Genomic DNA, 19,793 nt, shown 5'->3' with positions numbered 1-19,793 from the left:
AACTATCGTCTTAGTATTCTGTTCACCATTGAAGCTTTCCTTCGAGGAAGACTTCTCCTTCACTCTCTTTGATAGAGAACGAAGATGGTCGATCTCCAATCCTTATTTTGTTTTCTTGAAGGAAAGAATTTAGGATGGAGATCGTTGCTCAGAATCCTACAAATATACTACGTATATTAACCTCGCGACATGATTCTGCTAAGCAGTTGAATTGTCCGAGGGGTAGCGCATATCCTAGTTATTCTACGGATTGCGACTTAGACGAGAAGTATTCTAATTGACTGCAACTCGTGGTTGCCTGCAACCTCCCAGGAGTTTTCAGTTTCAATTTTATATACTTATGGTTTTGTCACGACAAACACCATTTCAACTTTTATATTTACCGAATTCGTTTCGCCTAATATAATTGCCCGAGCATATCTTTTATGCTCGGTAGTTCTAGCCGAACGCATTCCTTCGTGGAATATGGATTACCTGGCAACTCAGGATGACGAGTCAGCAGGCTCAACCACTGCGTATTGAACTGCCTGGTAGCAGCTCAGTATCAGCTGGGCCTCCGAGATTCACGGTCATGTATGTCTCTCTCTCCCCTGCTTGATTGACTACCGAACCGTATCTCTGCCTAACAATCATGGACTTAGGTCTCTGATTAACGGGGATTCTCGCAATAATGAAGGACCATCTACTGCGGTGACGCTAGATTCCATCGCCTTCGACATTGCGAGAATTTTCACAGAGATATCTCTTGGACTCTTTCATCTTTCTGTTTACCGCACGGTAACAGAAGTCTGTACAAGTCTCCCGCTGCATCGCACTGCGATAATGCGAATGATTTTGCAGACATCTGAGTTTGTCTTCAAAATATCTCGTATTCGTAGGTGTACAATTGTTCATTGTTCAACCCGAATTACAAGATGTAGAAGACATCGCCTACTCTCCGACCTGACAGCTCTACCTCCAAATGTTCAGCCCATGAGAAGCAGTTCTTCAGGCGGCTTTCACCTGTGTTTTCATTACCGAAGAACGCCCCGCTTTCATTGCAACTACGACTTCTCACCGGACAGCAATGAAATAGCGGTTAGCGTTTTCAGTCATCTGTAAGCACAGGTTATGAATCTTGAGATCCTTCTCTCGATTCATATGTGAAGACGTAGGTTGCATTCAATATCTACCTTCGTCTTCAATGGTACATAGTGTTGTTTCTCCTTAGCTGAGATTCAACACATGAGATGTTTTACCTTCAGGGACCGGTCGGTCTCTAGAAGGTAATTGACTTTCGCCTGTTGGGTACATGCCTTAAGAGAATCATCACCTCGCTGTCCGGCATTGGTGACAAACAATACATCATTTGTTTGGTCTCTCGGCATAACCCCTAAACCTTAAAGGCGAAGGTCACGTGACTTACTCGGATGCTTTGACAACTTGCCTCCTACCGAACGCAGTCAGTCGGCAGCTGTCAGAGCGCCCGAGTCAGTTACGAATTACGCTGTTGACTTAGTTCGGTTGTTACACAGCAACCATGACTTCGTTTTAATAGCTTGTCACAGTACCCATACCATTGACACCCACCATGGAGTGTCGGTGTCCTATCCACTACCGAGAACTTCGCTGCATGGGGATAGGAGGATGCGAGAGACTTCGTTGCTAACGGACAGACCAGTATGGGTACTGGACATCACCGAAGTAGAGAAGAGGGATAGGTCATGCGACTATTTCCTTCTTTTCCTCTGAGGAACTGCATGACTTCTCCTGCGAAGTCAGGCACCCAGGGGATGGGGATCCGTGACGCTCGATTTCGTACCGAACTTCGTAGCGAAGACTCAAAACCCTTCGGTCACTGACGATTGGTTCGAGTCGTTCACAATCCCCTCCCTAATGGACTTCACCGCCTTCGATGCGAAGGAAATGCTGCCTTGTCCACAAGAATTCTCCTTGGCGCAGGTACTGAGGCAGGGGTCTGGTCCAACCAGCCCAGACCACATGCCCTTCCTTCCTTCTACCTTCGGGATATTGCCCACAGGTTCCTTGGATCTTTTTCCTTGGGACCCGTGGTGGCTGCTCAACACGTTGTGTAGCGAACCCAGACCCTCGCAGGCTGAACAGCATCGAGTCCTGGTGTGACCGTAAGAATGGATGGTGAATGAGAGTGTGACTGGCTCCTCTTCCCATCTTTTTCTTCCCCTCTAACTGTGGTTAGAGGGACACGGTCGTCACCCTGCTGGATAAGGACAAGATGCAGGTGAGCTACTCAACAGAGCCCCATCCTATCCCTTTCACTAGGGATAGGAGCGTATATCCACCACTTCCTCCAACAAGGGGGAGGAAGTGGATGCCAGCTTGAGACACCCACTTTATGTTGCCTCTTGCAAAACAGGAACAAGTTCTTGATTGCTGGTACGAAGAGATACGCTTGCCTCTCTCTTAGTACTCGCCCAGAGGTCTGACCATTGATCCTGCGGTGCACCACCCCGATCAATCGGACAGAGGCTTGGATCCCTCCCTCGCTCTTACGACCAGGGAGGCATTCCAGGGATGGACGAACACCAGTCTGTTCATCAAAAGACTCAGATTCCTCCCACCAAGAAGTGAGTCTTCCTATTGTTAAAGGACCGAGGGTTTGTATTACGTATCGGAACAAATGACAATTTGTCGAAAATTGCATTTTTCCTAACTATACAAACCTGAGGTCCTTTAACATAAAGTCCCCTCCTCATGCCACCCCTCACTCTGCGTATTTTGCATGGGCCAAAAGCAAAAGTGATTTGTTTACCTCCCCGTCGCGCGCCGCGCGACGATCGGACAAGCAGTTAACTACCGTTCTCCCCTTGTTCGAAGCTTACGACCGTTCCAGCTGCCGCTAGCTACTTCCTATTGTTAAAGGACCTCAGGTTTGTATAGTTAGGAAAAATGCAATTTTCGACAAATTGTCATTTTTGGGGTCTTCCTTCCGTTCGGGGTGGGGCATGTCTCCCCCCCCGTGCGCGAGGGTGGGACCCCTCTTACTAATCTGTCCTGTGCTACCGCAGGTGCTACATCCGTGGGAGACGACCTTGGACAGGTATGGACCACTGCGGCTGCAGGCGTGCCTAGCATCCACGATCTGCTGCAGAGTCTAGCGAGGTCTTGGGCGGTGACCTTGGAGTGGTCTCCACTACAACCTTCACGGCCGCTTATGCTGCTTCCCCCCGCTGGTCTACACTCCCCATGCTGTGTCGGTGACGCCGTCTGCCGCTTCTAGGGCCGGTCGCCGCCGTACCGAGGAGGGGTATGCCGCCGCCGCCTGTGTTTTCTTCGTGTTGCCTGCCCCAGACTTCCGCTGTTCCAGCAGCTCGCCCCTGGACCGACCGCCAGTACCACGCTGGCTGCCGATGATTCTACGAGGCGATGGCTGGGCCTGCCGTACCTGTCGCTGATGTGGTTCCCGCTACTGGCTTGGCTGTCCCTTCTGTGTTTACCGCTGCCGCTGTTCCTGCCGCTCCTGAGCTGGTTGCTGTTCCTGTCGCTCCTGGTTCCTGCGCCTGTCCATGCTGGTCCTGCCCATGGTGTGGTCTTCCCCAGTCCCAGGTCCTTCCGGACAGGTTGCAGTCGGGCCGTGTTGCTTCGGCAATAGGCCCGACTCTGGCCTGGATGGAGGACCTGACGACTGTCCTGCGTGGAGCTGACGAAGAAGAGGAAGGTGTCATCTTCGTCTTCGTCTGTTGCTGCCTCTTCCCCTTCGACTTCTAAGGCCCATAAGCCGAAGAAGAAGAAGGCTGCCTCCCCCCCCCTAAGAAGTCTCCTTCGGGAACTTCTAAGGGCCCGTCCCACCGAGGTGGGACGGGGGGGTCCTTCTGCTGGTCCTCCTGCTCCTTCGGGCGAGCGGGTCCCGTCTCCCCTTCCGTAAGGAAGAGATAGACGGGGACCATAGGAGTACGGTTAGCTCTGGTACTTCCTCGCCTGGTGCTAGCGGCGATGCCTCTACGCCAGGTTCCGGCTCGGTCTCTCGTTCGCGGGAGATCCCGAGTGTACGCTCTCCCTCGGGAGACCGTGCAGCCAAAGTTTCGGCGCCAGAGTTCGCTCGGCGCCAAAACCACGGCACGGAGCAGAAGGCTGGCGAGAACCGCTCATGTGACTCTCGCCAGGCCAGCGGCCGCTCTCGCAGCGACCAGCTGGTAACCGGGTTTTGTTATTCCCCCTAAGAAGACTCCTTCGGGAACTTCGAAGGGCTCGTCACATTCCGGTGTGACGGGGGGGTTCTTCTCTGCTGGTCCTCCTGTTCCTTCGGGAACGGGGCCCGTCTCCCCTTCTGAGAAGAAGAAGAAGACGGGGACCAAGGGTGTGCTGGCTACCGCTGGTACACCCTCGCCTGGTCTTGGCAGCTCTGCTGCTAAGCCAGGTACCGGCTCGGTTTCTCGTCCGCGAGAAGTTCCGAGTGTACGATCTCCTTCGGGTGACCGTGCAGCCAAAGTTAAGACGCCTGAGTTCGCTCAGCGTCATGACCGAGGCACGGAGCAGAAGACTGTCGAGAGCCGCTCAGGTGACTCTCGCCAGGCCAGCGGCCGCTCTCGTAGCGACCAGCCGGTACCTGGGTCGGGTGGACGTGACGGTCTCTGACCGGCCACGGTGGAGGCTGGGAAGAGGTCCCCCAGGTCCCCTCGACCGACGGTACCAGCCTCGGCTGGTACCAGCGGTTTGACGTGCCGCGAGGACGCTCACCGGTCTCACGGCGAAAGCGAGCTCTGCAGGTCACCTGACCGCCGCTCCCACAGGGACCGGGCGATACGGTGACCAGCAGCAGCTCGTCTGACGCACGGGACCGGGTCGACGTGCTCAGTCGAGCGCTCGCCACAGGTGAGCGGCACGGCCAGGCCTGCAGATCGATCCCCACCGCGGGTTGGTGATCGGCTGCAGCCCCCCACGTACGCTGGTCCTGCCAGCGAGCGGGGGGGGTAGCGTCAGGTCTGTCTCTCCACTACCTTCAACTTCCTCGGGCTACACGGGAAGAGCGAGGTAGCTAGGAGTGATCGTGAGAGGTGCGCCGCTCACGATCCCGTCACGACGCCGCACGTGCCACGTATGGTCTTAGGACCAACCAGGACGTACGCGCAAGTGATTGGAGGCGACCGTCAGGGGGAGAGTGGGTATCGTCAGTTCTGTCTCTCCGATACCTTCAACTTCCTCGGCATACGCCAGGAAGAGCGAGGTATATAGGAGTGATCGTGAGAGATGCGCCGCTCACGATCCCGTCACGACGCCGCACGTGCCAGGTTGGTCTTAGACCAACCAGGACGTTAACGCGCAAGTGATTGGAGGCAACCGTCAGGGATCTGTTGCTGGTCCTTCTTCTGAAGGAGGAGGGTCCTGGGAGCTGCTCTTGTTGGAGGGACTGGACGGTCCTACTCCTCAAGACGCTGTAACTTCCGAGATTCAGAGTAACTTTACCCAGGTTATTGCACTGATTCGTCAGCACAAACGACCGGGGGGAAGGATCGCCGCTCCCACCAGCAGAGCCCATGTCTCTGCTCGAGTCGTTTTTGGGGCCCGAGAGGGAACCCAAACCGACGGTGGGTATGCCGCGATCGGAGCTTGCCGATTCTGTCTTTAACCAGAGTCTCTCGTCTCCGGACGAAGAAGGCTCTCTCAGTTCTGGCCGGTCGATCAAGCTACTTCCACCTCCTCTACTGCGACAGCGGCGTTTCTACGTGTCTTCGGACACCATATTTAAATACTCCTTCGTCCTCCTAGAGGTTTCGACCTCGACGAGGACTGGAATGAGTCGGAGGACGGTATCGGCTCTCTCCTGTCAGGTGTCGATCAGCCCCACCCAGACGACGTTCACAGTGGCGGCAGACCCTTACCTACAGTGAGAGTTCGTAACCCTCCTCGGGAAAACGTTTTCTCCTGACGATACGTTTTCCCAGACTCTGAGAGGCCATCGCCGCAAGGCGATGGCTGCTCCTACTCTTCTCCAACTGCTAGTTCCACTGGGAAGGCGAGCGAGTATCCAATTCCTCCCCCCATTCCCTCTCTCCTTACGGCTACGAGGGAAAGGGAAGGATCCTACAGAGATTTCTCTGTAGGATCCCAACGTTGGGGACTGCGCTACCAGGGGGGTGACCTTCGGGTCCTACCTGACGTAAGCCCCGGTCGTTGAGGAGGGATCCTGCCCCATTCTCGATTTCTACGGGAATCGAGAGGACCACCAGCCGATATCGTTTGACGAATTCGGTGGGGGTTTCGCAGACTGCTTAGAATTCTACGGAATTTCTAGCGCATTCAGAGTGTTAGAGTTTCTTACGATCTCCAAACACTTAGGCGAGACCACGGTCCAAAGTGAGCGAGACGAGAATCCCCGATATGTTACACGATAATCGGGAAACCTCGCCTATGCTCGAATTCCTGGAATTTCTAGCATTAGGAAGAAGACTGCTGCTGAAAGAAGACTATCTCACAGTAGGCGACCAACTGGAATAGAGAAGAACAGACGGGAATATCCAGTTTGGCTTGAACTATCGTCTTAGTATTCTGTTCACCATTGAAGCTTTCCTTCGAGGAAGACTTCTCTTCTCACTCTCTTTAATAGAGAACGAAGGTGGTCGATCTCCAATCCTTATTTTGTTTTCTTGAAGGAAAGAATTTAGGATGGAGATCGTTGTTCAGAATCCTACAAATATACTACGTATATTAACCTCGCGACATGATTCTGCTAAGCAGTTGAATGGTCCGAGGGGTAGGCGCATATCCTGGTTATTTTACGGATTGCGACTTAGACGAAAAGTATTCTAATTGAACTGCAACCCGGGTTGCCTGCAACCTCCAGGAGTTTCCAGTTTCAATTTATATACTTATGGTGTTGTCACAACAACACCATTTAAGCTTTTATATTACCGAAATTCGTTTCGCTTAAATAAATAATTTGCTCGAGCATATCTTTTTATGCTCGGTTGGTTCTAGCCGAACGCATTCCTTCGTGGAAAGGATTACTTGGCAACTCAGGATGACGAGTCAGCGACAGCTACTGCGTATTGAATTGCCCGAGGCATTTCAGTATCAGCTGCCGCTTTGAGGTAGTACGGTTGTTTATGTCTTTCTCACCTGTTTTGATTGAATAACAACCGTATCTCTGCCCAACAATCACGGACTTAAGTCTCTGATTAACGGGGATTCTCGCATACATGATGACCATCTACTGCTGAGAAACGCTAGTATTCATCGTCTTCGGTATTGCGAGAAATTTTAAACAGAGATATCTATTCGACTCTCATCTTTTTCTGTTTACCGCACGGTAACAGAATTCTGTAATAGTCTCTGCTGCATCGTATCCCGATATGCGAATGATTTTTGCGGAATCTGAGTTTGTCCTCAAAATATCTTGTATTCGGAGGTGTACAATTGTTCATTGGTCACGGCCCGGATTAGCAGATGTATTGAAAGACATCGCCTACTCCCACACCTGCCAGCTCTACTTCCAAACGTTCAGCCCATGAGAAACGCAGTTTCTTCAAGCGGCACTCCCCTGTGTTTTCATTACTGAATAACGCCCCGCTTTCATTGCACAACGAACAGCAATGAAATGGCGGTTAGCGTTTTCAGTCATTTGTAAGCACAGGTTTAGAATCTTGAGATTCCTTCTCTCGATTCAGCTGGAAGACGTAGGTTGCATTCATTGCTAGTTCGTCTTCAACGTCACATAGTGTTGTTTCTCCTTAAGCCTGAGATTCAACGTTCTATGAGATTTTCTTGCCATCAGGGACCCCTCGGTCTTTTGAAGGCAATTGACTTTCGCCTTTTGAGCTTATGCATTAAGAGAATCATCGCCGCGCCGTCCGGCATCGGTGACTAACAAATATTTTATTTGTTTGGTCTCTCAGCATAACTCTTTAAAGGGCGAAGGTCACGTGACTTACCCGGATGCTTGGACAACTTGCCTCTACTGATTCCGAACCAGTCAGTCGGCAGCTGTCAGAGCGCCCGAGTCAGTTACGAACTATGCTGTGGACTTAGTTCGGTTGTTCCAGAGCAATCATTACTTCGTCTTAATAGCTTGTCAGTATGAGTACTGTACATAACCAAAGTCGAGAAGAGGGATAGGTCATACGGACTATTCCCTTCTTTTCGTCTTAGGTAACTGCATGACTTCTCTTGAGAAGTCAAGCACAAAGGGATGGGGATTTGTGACGCTCGATTTCGTACCGATCTTCGTAGCGAAGACTCAGAACCCTTCGGTAATGACGATTGGTTCGAGTCCTTCACAATACCCTCCCTAATGGACTTCACCGCCGAGATACGAAGGCTATGCTGCTTTGTCCTGTGAAGGTGCGACGGAGCTGTCTGAAGAAAACTCGACACCCAGGATGAGTGTGGACGCCTCTTCATCATTCTCTCGCGTTCCGCAAGAACTTCTCCGTGGCGCAGGTAATGAAGGTAGGCGCCTGGTCCAACCGGACCGCATGCACCTCCTTCTACCTTCAGGATATTGCCCACAGTTCCTTGGATCTTTTTCCTTCCAGGAACGTGGTGGGGTTGCTCAACACGTTGTGTAGTTAACCCAGACCCTCGCAGGCTGACAGCATCGAGTCCTGGTGTGACGTAAAAAGAAAAATGGATGAGGAATGAGAGTGTGACTGGCTCCTCTTCCCATCTTTTTTTCTTCCCTCTACCTTTGGGTAGAGGGACACGGTCGTCACCCTGCTGGGTAACAGGACGAGATGCAGGTGAGCTACTCAATAGAGCACCATCCTATCCCTTTCAGTAGGGATAGGAGTAAATATCCACCACTTCCTCCAACAAGGGGGAGGAAGTGGATGCCAAATTGAGACAAAACCCATCATTTTATTGATTGTCTCTTGCAAACAGGAACAAGTTCTTGCTTGCTGGTACGAAGAGATACGCTTGCCTCTCTCTTAGTACTCGGCCCAGAGGTCTGACCATTGATCCTGCGGTGCACACCCCGATCAATCGGACAGAGGCTTGGATCCCTCCCTCGCTCTTACGACCAGGGAGGCACTCCAGGGTTGGACGAAAACACCAGTCTGTTCACCAAAAAGACTCAGATTCCTCCCACCAAGAAGTGAGTCTTCCTATTGTTAAAGGACCGAGGTTTGTATTACGTATCGGAACAAATGACAATTTGTCGAAAATTGCATTTTTCCTAACTATACAAACCTGAGGTCCTTTACATATAGTCCCACCTCATGCCACCCCTCACTCTGCAACTTTTTGCTGCTCCAAAGCAAAAGTGATTCTTCACCTCTCGGGCGCGCGGGCGCGCGCACGATCGGACAAGCAGTTACTACCGTTCTCCCCTTGTTCGCTTGAGCTTACGACCGTCCCAGCTGCCGCTAGTTACCTTCCTATTGTTAAAGGACCTCAGGTTTGTATAGTTAGGAAAAATGCAATTTTCGACAAATTGTCATTTCAGACTTTGTTGTCTGCATGGTAAGGTGAGGCTACCGGAACTTTCGGTAGACACTCGCTTAGTATATATGACGTTTACATGTTTTCTTTGCATAAGGTAATTAGTGTAATGTGTGACTGATTACGGAAGAAGGAGGATTCATTTACGCATTTTAGAGCGTGTTTAGAATCAGGAGTTTTCCTCCACAGTAACAGAAGTTAGAAATAATGAACCTTCTAACCTCCCTGGTAGATTTTATTTTGCCTAACCCTGTGGTATGGCTTACGAGCCTAGAAGAAGTGTCTGCTAAAGGATTACATCAAGTAATCTTGAGACTAAGTGCTCGCTCTCCAATCAGTGTTGTGAAGTGTAGTGCCCTTGTGTTGTGGATGGGGGCGTCAGATCGGCCCCATAATGCCTCTAGCCTGGACCTCTGTCGGACTCCCAGACTCAGGGAGAGGGCATGTCGAAAAGCCGCAAGAGGGTTACGGGGGCTCCCCACCGATCTGGCGTCCCTTCGGCAGAACCTGTTGACTCTTCCCAGGCTGCTAAAGATCGTGCACGTGCACGAATCTTGAAGGATTGCTTCTCGTCCTCCGAGGCGTCCTCCCCACACAGGGGTTGGAGTTCTCGGAAGGACTCGCGCCCCCTAAAGAAGCTTTAGAGAAGAGGACGCTTCACGTCCTCTCTCTCGTCACGAGAGGATGAAACGAGTAAAGAGACCACATTTTCCCTTTTAGAAGAATGCACTGGCTCTTTTCCTAGGGGACATTTAAGGAGGCTCATTCATCTTGCCAGAAGAGTGATTTGAGCCTCCTGCGAGAACGCTCATGATATATCATTTATACATTATTAAGGAGCTGATTCATCTTGCCAGAAGAGTGATTTGAGCCTCTGGCGAGTGACCGCTCATGTATACATCATGTATACATTATTAAGGAGGCTCATTCATCTTGCCAGAAGAGTGATTTGAGCCTCCTGCGAGTGTAACGCTCATGTGATATGAACGCTCATGTATATATCACTTATACATTATTAAGGAGGTTCATTCATCTTGCCAGAAGAGTGATTTGAGCCTCCTGCGAGTGAACACTCATGAAGTTTAGAGCTGTTTCAACCTCGCTAGCATTCCAAAAGATTTGTAATCAAGGACATTCTTGATTCCACCTTTGGAGGAGCAACTCAGTATTCGTCTCCTCTCCTCCATTGCGCTCCGTATACGTTATGTACGTTCGCTTTACTTCGATAAAGCAAGCTGATAAGTTTTTTGACGGCCGGCAAGCTGCTTTGCACAGTCAAACAACTTATGTCTCTGGTCGGCATAAGAAGGGCAATTTTAGATGTGAGGAAGCTTTTGGAGGTGCTCGACGTCCTAAGTAGAGACATTTCTCCAGGACGCTCGGCAAGCACCTTGCGGAAGACGAAAGCCATACGTCTTCCTTTTATTTAGTGTTCACACTCTTCAGGAGCAGCGTGACGGCTCTCCATGGAGACTCGTCATGAGTTACGTCCCTTAAAAATATTCAATGTCATACGCAAAACGCGTTTCGTCATAACATTGAGATGTTGGCAAGGACGCTCGCCAGGACGCCTCTTGGCGGGCCTTGCATGCATCAAGGCGCTCAAACGAGTTCCTCTCTGAAACGTCGTTAGAAGACTTGGTGTTTCTCTGCTCAGACACGCTCGTAGCTAAGCAGGACGTTTTTTGAGGACGCTCAGCAGGACGCTTTCCAGGACGCTAAGCAGGACGCTTTTGAGGACGCTCAGCAGGACGCTTTTGAGGACGCTCAGCAGGACGCTTTTGTGGACATTCGCCAGGACGCTTCGGTGGAAGCTCGGCGGACGCTTTGCGAGAGAAAAGACTTGTTGGAAGGCGTCTTATTTGCTGTTGAGGACATTTCTTTACAGAAATTTTTAAAAGGATTCGGAGTTAGCGGAGAGACATACCCGAATTTTTTCTTCGATCCCTCCTTTCTCTTCATCGATTTCTTTGAGAATCGGGAAGATTATATACTCGGATTCCTGGGTTGACTTTCGGTCATGTTAAAGGGTTTTCCCCTATTAGCAAAGTGCTAATAGTTTTGTCAAGTCAGGACGTTTTCCCCATTGTCATTTAAGTGGGGGACCCCCTCATAAATGGCAAAATGGGGTAGTTCTCATTGACATAGATTTTAACGTTTTTATCGTTTAAGCGGATAAACTCCAATTAACAAATTTCGGAAGAGCTCTCATTCATTTTCAGAGGCTCATCCGGGGTTAAGAGAAAGACTTGTAGACTATCCAGGAAGTCTTTTTGGTCCAATATCATAAGAAAACATTGAACGGTCCTTTTTCGATCCTCGGTTCTCTCTTGATGATCTCTATTCGAATGTTACTCCCTTTTCTTGGAAAAGAGTCTTGGCAAGAGTCAAGGAGTTCTTTTAAAAGTCTCGTTCATTAGAACGTGGACAGCCGTTTTCCTTCTTTCTCTCTTCCTCGTCCCAGGAAAGATGTAGTAGAAGAATTCGATGTTTCAAATTACTACAATACTTACGTAGTTTATCTTTGCGTCATTTTGCTAACGCATTGGTCCGAGTCATATACGCATATCGTATTTACCTCTGCGGATAGAAGCCGAAAGAACTGTTGTTCTAATGTATTATTTGACACTCCCTTCAACCTTCCAAGAGTTTTCGGAGTAAGAACAACTCTTCAGGTATTGTTACGACAACACCAACTCAGCTTCTGTATTTAGCGAATTCTGTTTCGTTTAAATAGGCCTGCTTGAGAGTTTTCCTTTTGCTCGATAATATCATACCTATTCCTTCGTAAAGGGAGTAGCTGGCAACTCAGGCAGATAGTATTCTGTCACCATTGAAGCTTTCCTTCGAGGAAGACTTCTCCTTCACTCTTTTGATAGAGATCGAAGGTGGTCGATCTCCAATCCTTATTTTGTTTTCTTGAAGGAAAGAATTTAGGATGGAGATCGTTGTTCAGAATACTATTAAATATACTACGTATATTAACCTCGCGACATGATTCTACTAAGCAGTTGAATTGTCGAGGGGTAGGCGCATATCCTAGTTATTCTACGGATTGCGACTTAGACGAGAAGTATTCTAATTGAACTGCAACACCAACTCAGCTTCTGTATTTAGCGAATTTTGTTTCGTTTAAATATGCCTGCTTGAGAGTTCCCTTTTGGCTCGATAATTTCATACCTATCCCTTCGTAAAAGGAGTAGCTGGCAACTCATGGCACATAGTGCGAGACGATGATCAAGGCTGCTGTTACTGTGATCTACGCAGTACCGGCTAGCTCGGTGTCATGCGCTGTTGGTTACGTCTCTCTCCCCTTGCGGGAATGGCTGAATAAAACCGTCTCTCTGCCCTGGATGGCTGAATAAACCGTCTCCTTCCCTACAATCTGGATTTTAGCCTCGGGTTGAGGAAATTTCTAGTAATCTTGAATGATCATACCTGCCGTTTACTTAGAAAATTTCAACAAGATATCTTTTATACTTGTAGGTGCGGGTTTTACCGCACGGTAACATTCTGTACGAATCTACCGCGGCATAGCACTATAATAATGCTCTCCTGCTTATGCAAAGCGCAGCCTTATTTAGGGAAGGAAGCAGGCGGAGTGAGGGAATGGATGAGTTTGCTGGGGACCATTTCCTCGCTGGAGAAGCTTGTTTCCCTGAATAAACAGCAATTCAGACCTCTACAAATTTTCCTCACGAAGAAATTGGAATAAACAGCAATTCAGACCTCTACAAATTTTCCTCACGAAGAAATTGGAATAACATCAAAGATCTTGTAATTCTAATTTTCTCTCAACGGCTTGAGGATCACCTCGGGTGATAGCGAGAGGGTGCCAGACATCCGAACAGAGAACAGATGTTCTGGCACATTGTCTGGAAGAATTGGAAGCCAAATGGTGGTTCGGCTCTCCAGTTCCTCGAAGGGTGAGGTTGGATCGATGGCCCAATCATCTCGGATAATTTCTCAGCTCTCTCATAGCTCGAGAAGAGAGAATTGGTTATGGGCTTGGGCACGGAACGTAACGATCCTCAAGAGGTTCGTTAAACTAGTGCACGTCCGTGCGGGTCTTCTCGATCGAAGGCAACAACTACTGACGTCTGAGTAATCCTCACTTAGAAGTATGTCGAAAGTGAGGAGAGACTGAGGGCGTCCTTTCGTTAAGTTTTTTCGTAATATTGAAGACGAAGGAGCTTCCTCTTAAGTTGTTCCCTTATTCATGATCCTAGAGGATTAGCTTTAGTCGCCACATGTTGGCCTCTAAGAGGTTGGATTCACAGAGGTCAGGTAATTCAGAGAATTGTCCAAAGACCTTTCCCGAGAGAATCTGTGTAATCTAACATCGTCACTTAGTGAAGTATCTAATCTCTCTCCTCTCTGACTCTTGAAGGCGTTTCAGACTATCGAGAAGCGATAAGAGCTTCAAGATTAATGGCAGTCTCTTGGCCAAGGCAAAGCAGTGCTGCCTATTTTTCAGTTTTCAATCGGAGGGGGCCGTTTCTGGATGTAGTGAAGGGAAATGACTGTTCCTCCACCTCGACCTCTGTGAATTTCGTTATGGTTCTATCTTTCCGTATGAAGTATGAGATAAGATAGAAGTCCTAACTATTGTAGAATATGCAAATATGTTGTTGACGGCCTCTAGGCTCAGAGATTCGGTCTGTCAAACAACAAAGCTTCACGATCTTTGAGGTCTGTGGAGATCTTGAAATTCTCTGGATCAAAGGTTCCGGCATGGAACTTAGACGTAGTCTGAGTTTCTGATGCCAAAAGCATTTCGAACCTATCCTTTCTGCGAACTTAATACACGTGACCAGAAAAGGCTAATATTCTAACCGCTCTAGCCACGGCAAGGAGGTTAGTGGGAGGTTTTAGCCATCATCAGAGGTTTTGGCTTTAATGGACATAATGCGGTCTGTCCGCTAAGCCTTCCGTTCTTGATAAGAACGAAAACCTGTCTAACCATTGACCCGAAGGCTTGGAGACCAAGGGTATGGCACAAATTATTGGGCAAGGGCATTAGAGAGTCCTGTGCCCTGTAGGGTCTCTCAAGTTTTATCTTGATAAAACTATAGAAAGTCCAAGGTCAACAGACAATCTGCGGTGTTCCGTAAAAAGACCAGACTAGTTCATGTCCAAGAACACCCTGGCATGATAGCCAAGGAGTTCTTTTAAGAGGTCTCATTCATTATGTTTGCATAAAGATTTGAGATTTTTTCTTAATATCAATGCTCAAGAGGTTGAGGGCGCGGCCTCGGAAGCATTTCAACAGAGCATGACACTCAGTAACATCCCTGAGTGCCACGCTTTTGCGAAGCAACTCTGGGTTCGCTTCACTCGACGACAATCTGCGGTGTTCCGTAAAAAGACCAGACTGGTTCATGTCCAGAACACCCTGGCATTATAGCCAAGGAGTCTTTTAAGAGGTCTCATTCATTATGTTTTGCATAAAGATTTGAGATTTTTTCTTAATATGAATGCTCAAGAGGTGAGGGCGCGGCCTCGGAAGCATTTCAACAGAGCATGACACTCAGTAACATCCTGAGTGCCACGCTTTAGCGAAGCAACTCTGTGTTCGCTTCACACTCCCGACGGGATGTGAAGACGACATTTCAGATCCGTAAGTAGCTAGGACCATACATATCCGTAGATATATTATTGGGTGCAAGAAGCAACACGAATCCTATCCTATAGAAAAGGGATAGGTGTGCTTTTAACTTTGAAGGGTTGGTCGCTTGAGGCCGCGTTCCTTTTCTGTAGCCTAGAAGTTATGGAACTAACTTTGATAGGTTAGGTCAGGTGGTGGTTTTTAGCTTCGGTGCCCTCAGAAGTAGGTCATATGGTCTAGTCACATTGTGGTCACGCCCCCGCCGTTGACAGATCATCTAGAGCGCACCAGCATTACAGGTCTCTACCTCACTGGCAACTCTAGTAACGCAGAAGCAGACTTTGGTGACAGTAATCACGAAGTCGGCTATGCTAACAGGTCAGGAACCAAGATGTATATCATCTACTTAATTTAGTTTCCCAAAAATCCTATTCTGTCTCTTCCCACCATCCGAAGGTGGGATTCAGCTATATATATATCTGTCAGGTAAGTTTCATGAACAAAATGTTATTGTTATACAATTAAGTTTGTTCATACTTACCTGGCAGATATATAATTAAAGTGCCCACCCACCTCCCCTCAGGAGACAGTGGCACTGATAAAATATGAATAGAAAAAATGGGTAATAGTTCCTGATATCCGCCTCCCAGCGGCGGGAATGGGTACTACCACCTGGCTGCCCACTGCGTGTGCCGCGAATTTTAAATTCTGTCGGACTTCAGAAAATACAGCTATATATATATCTGCCAGGTAAGTATGAACAAACTTAATTGTATTATAACAATAACATATTTACTTTTGTTCATGAAGCTTACCTGTCAGATATATATATAGCTGTATTCTCCGAAGTCCGACAGAATTTCAAAACTTACGACACACTTCGCCAGGAGAGTAGAGGTCTCAAGCTCCTTCCCTCACCACCAACAACTCGTGACTGATGACCATCTCCGGTGTCAGGGCATGTTAAAGTACTTTTTCGGGGGCTGGCTTCAAACGCGGTGGAAACTGGATCTGCTAGTCCAGTCGGTTGTTCCCCCTATTTCTACTCTACTGCTTTTTCCCAGAAATATGAATTAAATGCAACAGTTTGAAATAATTTATGGTCTATTTTTCCTCAAACCTGATCAGCAAACAAAAACATGCTGACTCAATGTTGGGTAATTCTAGGCAATAACCCTGCACAGACTGCAAGGAACGGTCCAGCAAACACGACAGCCACTAGCGATTGGGGCGTCAAATGCATTTCGCCGTGTTTAGTACTGGCCCCTGTGGGTCAGTTACAGTTGACCCCCAAAAAATAACGGTAAAGTCTTAATAAGAAACCCAAATACCAAAGGAAACGGTAATTTTCAAAGAAATACTCGACGCAGTACCTAGATGTACCCAACATTGTGCCAGGGTAATTGCCAGATCTCACAGATCCCTTGCTATACAATCTCTGATTGTTTAACTGGATCCAGCTAGGCGCTAGAAAATTATCTTATTATTAAGACCGAAAGTAGCTATGAAAAATACAAATTGTCCTAGAAAATTTGTCACTTTTTGTGTGACTTCTGTTTGTGAGTTACTATGTAATTACTATATGTATGTAAACCCCCCTCAATTGCTATCTATTGAAGGGGGAATGGCTGGGTTAGGCGCTGCCCAGGGAAGGACAGACTGTGTATTCAGTATCTCTCTTTTTTGAGGTAAATCCCTTTTTATTATTGTTGTTCCTACACAACATACAAACCATCAATCTTTACATTCACTTTGCCTTTGGCTGTTGTACGATGCTATTTTGCTTGGTTTTTGCTATATTCCCAGTGGAATTGTTTCTTGTTTTTTTATGATATACTGTGCATACTTAACTAACAGCGCCACCTACCTACAACAATTCGCTCTTACAACGCTTTTTCAGCACTGTAACTTAATGTTGTATCCAGTTACAGCCGTTGACGGTGCTAACAGGAAGGACAGGCATCGCAGAGGGGGAAGTATACAAGAAAAAGGCTTCTAAGGCTTCGCCTGGTGGTAGCATGCCCCTAACAACACCTGTAGTTGCTGATCCTTCTTGTGCATTCCTACCACCTGTGAAACTCCCACACATGGCTGTCAGTCCTTTTGGAGTGGTTTTGCCCTCGTCGTCTTTGCTTGTTTCATCAGGCAGAACTCATCGTGGGGGCCAGAGGACTGGCAAAATCTTTGTTCTTGGTCTCCGTTCATTCGTTTGTTTGGATGAATCCCCTTCAGAGGCAAAGAGAGGCTTCCTTTACTAATCCGACTTTTGCAGGTGTTGGAGAGAACGAGGAGCTTCAAGAGACTTGGCACTCTCTGGGTCTCTTGGATGTTTGTTCAGTATGGGGTTTGTTCAACTGCCTGAAGATCTCTTAATCCTCTCCGGTGACTGCTACTTCGGTCACTGTGACTTTGTCACAATAACCGTGTCAACTTCTATCTGTTGGAGAGTAGTTAACTACCTAACCATCTTGTTAAAAAGTTAATGGCTGTTAACCAATTACTCTAAAGCAAATTCCTCATGTAAAGACCTCAGGTTTGTATACTTAGAAAGTTTGTCATTTTTATGTAAGAACAAACTACTACAAATGTTTTAAGTAATTTTATATTTTTTGTAATATGCAAACCTGAAGGTCTTTACATAAACATCCCACCACACCCACCCTTCAGTCTGGTACCTGGGCCGAAAGGTAATGTGGAGTATAGACCAACGAGTGGGTGGGGCTTTCCCCTACCATCAGTAGTTAATGACCTTGTCTGAAAGTTAAATGGCCATTCCAACTCTTGTTTGCAAACCGAATCCTATGTAAAGACCTTCAGGTTTGTGTGTAAGGAAAAATTACTTTAAAAATTTGCATTTTAAAAAGGTTTGGGTTTGTGTACCTAGGTAAAGTTAAATTTACTCTTGGTTTTTTATCTCTTTGTATTTAAATAAATTATCAAGTGCAATGGTATGGTTTCTTTACTCAGAGGTTCGTGATCAGTTAAGAACATGGAGAGAGGATAATACTCGACACAGTGAGGAGGTTGTGGACATGTGGGACTATTGCCTTAAACATTACAAACATAAACTGGGAGATGAAAGTAAGTACTACTAATATACATCTTTATTTATCTTCATTACAAACATTGATGTAAAATTTATTCCTATTCAAGGTTTATTCTTTAAAGTAGATAAGACTTCAACTGATAATTAATGCCTGTTTAACATTAAAGTTGAGTATTTTTTTTGGTAAAATGGTATACTATGAAGTAAAGAGACAGGTGTGTGTCTTACAAAGTAATGTAAAAAATGGCAAAGCTTTAATAGAATTTTATTGTTATGGTACAGTGTAATGAGAGAATGCAAGCATTTTAAATTTTTATAGACATTTGTCTCTAAACTGCGTTTATACTCGCTTTATAAAAAATCTGCCATTGTCTTTTCTAGGATGGATGGTAGAAGAACAGGTTGTCATAGCGGGGTTAGATTGCTATCGTCTTGATGTGGCTGAACCTTGTTTAGTCTCTCTTAATGAACAGTTTCCAGGCTCTGTCCGGATTCGCAAGTTGAAGGCTATGAGGCTTGAAGCATTGGAAAGGTGGAGTAGTAATTTATTGTTGTATATATTTTAGAATAATTTCTATATACTATAGGTTAGTGCTATATTAAATATTAATGGTCCCTCCCATGTTGCTATTTAGTGTTTGGAAGTCTGGACTGTTATGCCTTTCATCCTTTTGCTATAGTTCAGGAAGTCATCGGCGAATTAAAGACTTGGTTAGTTGTCTCTTGGCGTTGATTATCCCAGGTGGCGAAGGAAGGCTGGGTTTCTGGTTTCCTTCAGTAGTGTATATATCTACCCTTAGTTCTCCATATCAGTAATAATCTCCCGAGGCAGTCGTGAGAGGAAAGGTCCATCATAATCCTGCAAGCTGCAGATAACTGTGTGGAAATATCAAGGGCTCCTGCCAGCTTAAGGCAAGATCTAGCAGGAAGGCTGTTATAGGTGTCAAGAGAGAATGTACTAACTGATTCTGCAGACACCAGTGGTCAGGGTATAGATCCAGTGCTACGTTGAGGAGTTTTCTACCACTAGTACCTCTATAAACATCATAAGGTTTCTGTTTTTTCTAAAGCATGAGAAGAAATCCTGAGTAGTAGCCTTTAAGGCTAGGGCCATGTTGGCTTTGGCTCTTAGGTTTGTCCGAGGATAACAACATCTAGGTTTCTTTCGAGGTGTTGAGGTGGAGTTTCCCAGGTCCCTGGCACTCACTTTACCGTGGAATCTGTGTGCAGGTTTTGAGTTCATGATGTTGCTGCCCTTTGAACTTTTAGAGCAAGCTCCTTTAAAAGTTTTCTTTGTAAAATGTTGGAGGAAACTCCTTTTAGGAGTTTTCTTTGTAAACTTAACAGTAGCCTTAACTACAGATAGTAGAGTTAGGGAATTATAAGTTTTGTCAGTTTAAGTGGGCCTGGTAAGACGAAACAATTTGTTTTCCCTTAGTTTGGGCCAAAAATGGTTTAGGGCTAGACTCTTACCTACAACAGTCTCTTTATGCAACTTGAAATTACTAAAGCTGGAGGAGCTGGAACCTTTGTGGATCCATTATGAACTTTTAGGTTAGTGTTTGTAAATTGCACTAATGGTATTAAAGCTGATGCAAAGAATATGTTTGTAGTGTTCAGAAGCTTGCTTCCGATGAGTAGGAATGTAATGTCCTTTTCATTAGGGCTTTGATTAAGCACTTTCATGCCAATTTGTATCCTTGTTGGAAGGTAAAGCCACTTCTCATGGGAGCAGTGGCTACA

General features: G+C 46.9%; 1 protein-coding gene across 1 annotated transcript in view; it reads left to right on the top strand.

Moving 5' to 3' along the window:
• LOC135198056 (ER membrane protein complex subunit 2-like) overlaps positions 1–19,793 on the top strand; it is an 82,038-nt gene that overhangs the window by 11,056 nt on the left and 51,189 nt on the right. Inside the window, exons 2-3 of the mRNA XM_064225450.1 lie at positions 17,972–18,085; positions 18,432–18,582. Of these exons, the coding sequence (XP_064081520.1) occupies positions 17,972–18,085; positions 18,432–18,582 (265 nt within the window). The remainder of the gene's footprint in view (positions 1–17,971; positions 18,086–18,431; positions 18,583–19,793) is intronic.

This window comes from Macrobrachium nipponense, chromosome 21, assembly GCF_015104395.2.
Source record: "Macrobrachium nipponense isolate FS-2020 chromosome 21, ASM1510439v2, whole genome shotgun sequence".
NCBI lineage: Eukaryota > Metazoa > Arthropoda > Malacostraca > Decapoda > Palaemonidae > Macrobrachium > Macrobrachium nipponense.
Note: the sequence above shows the minus strand (reverse complement) of the source record. Positions and strands in the feature narration are given on the sequence as shown.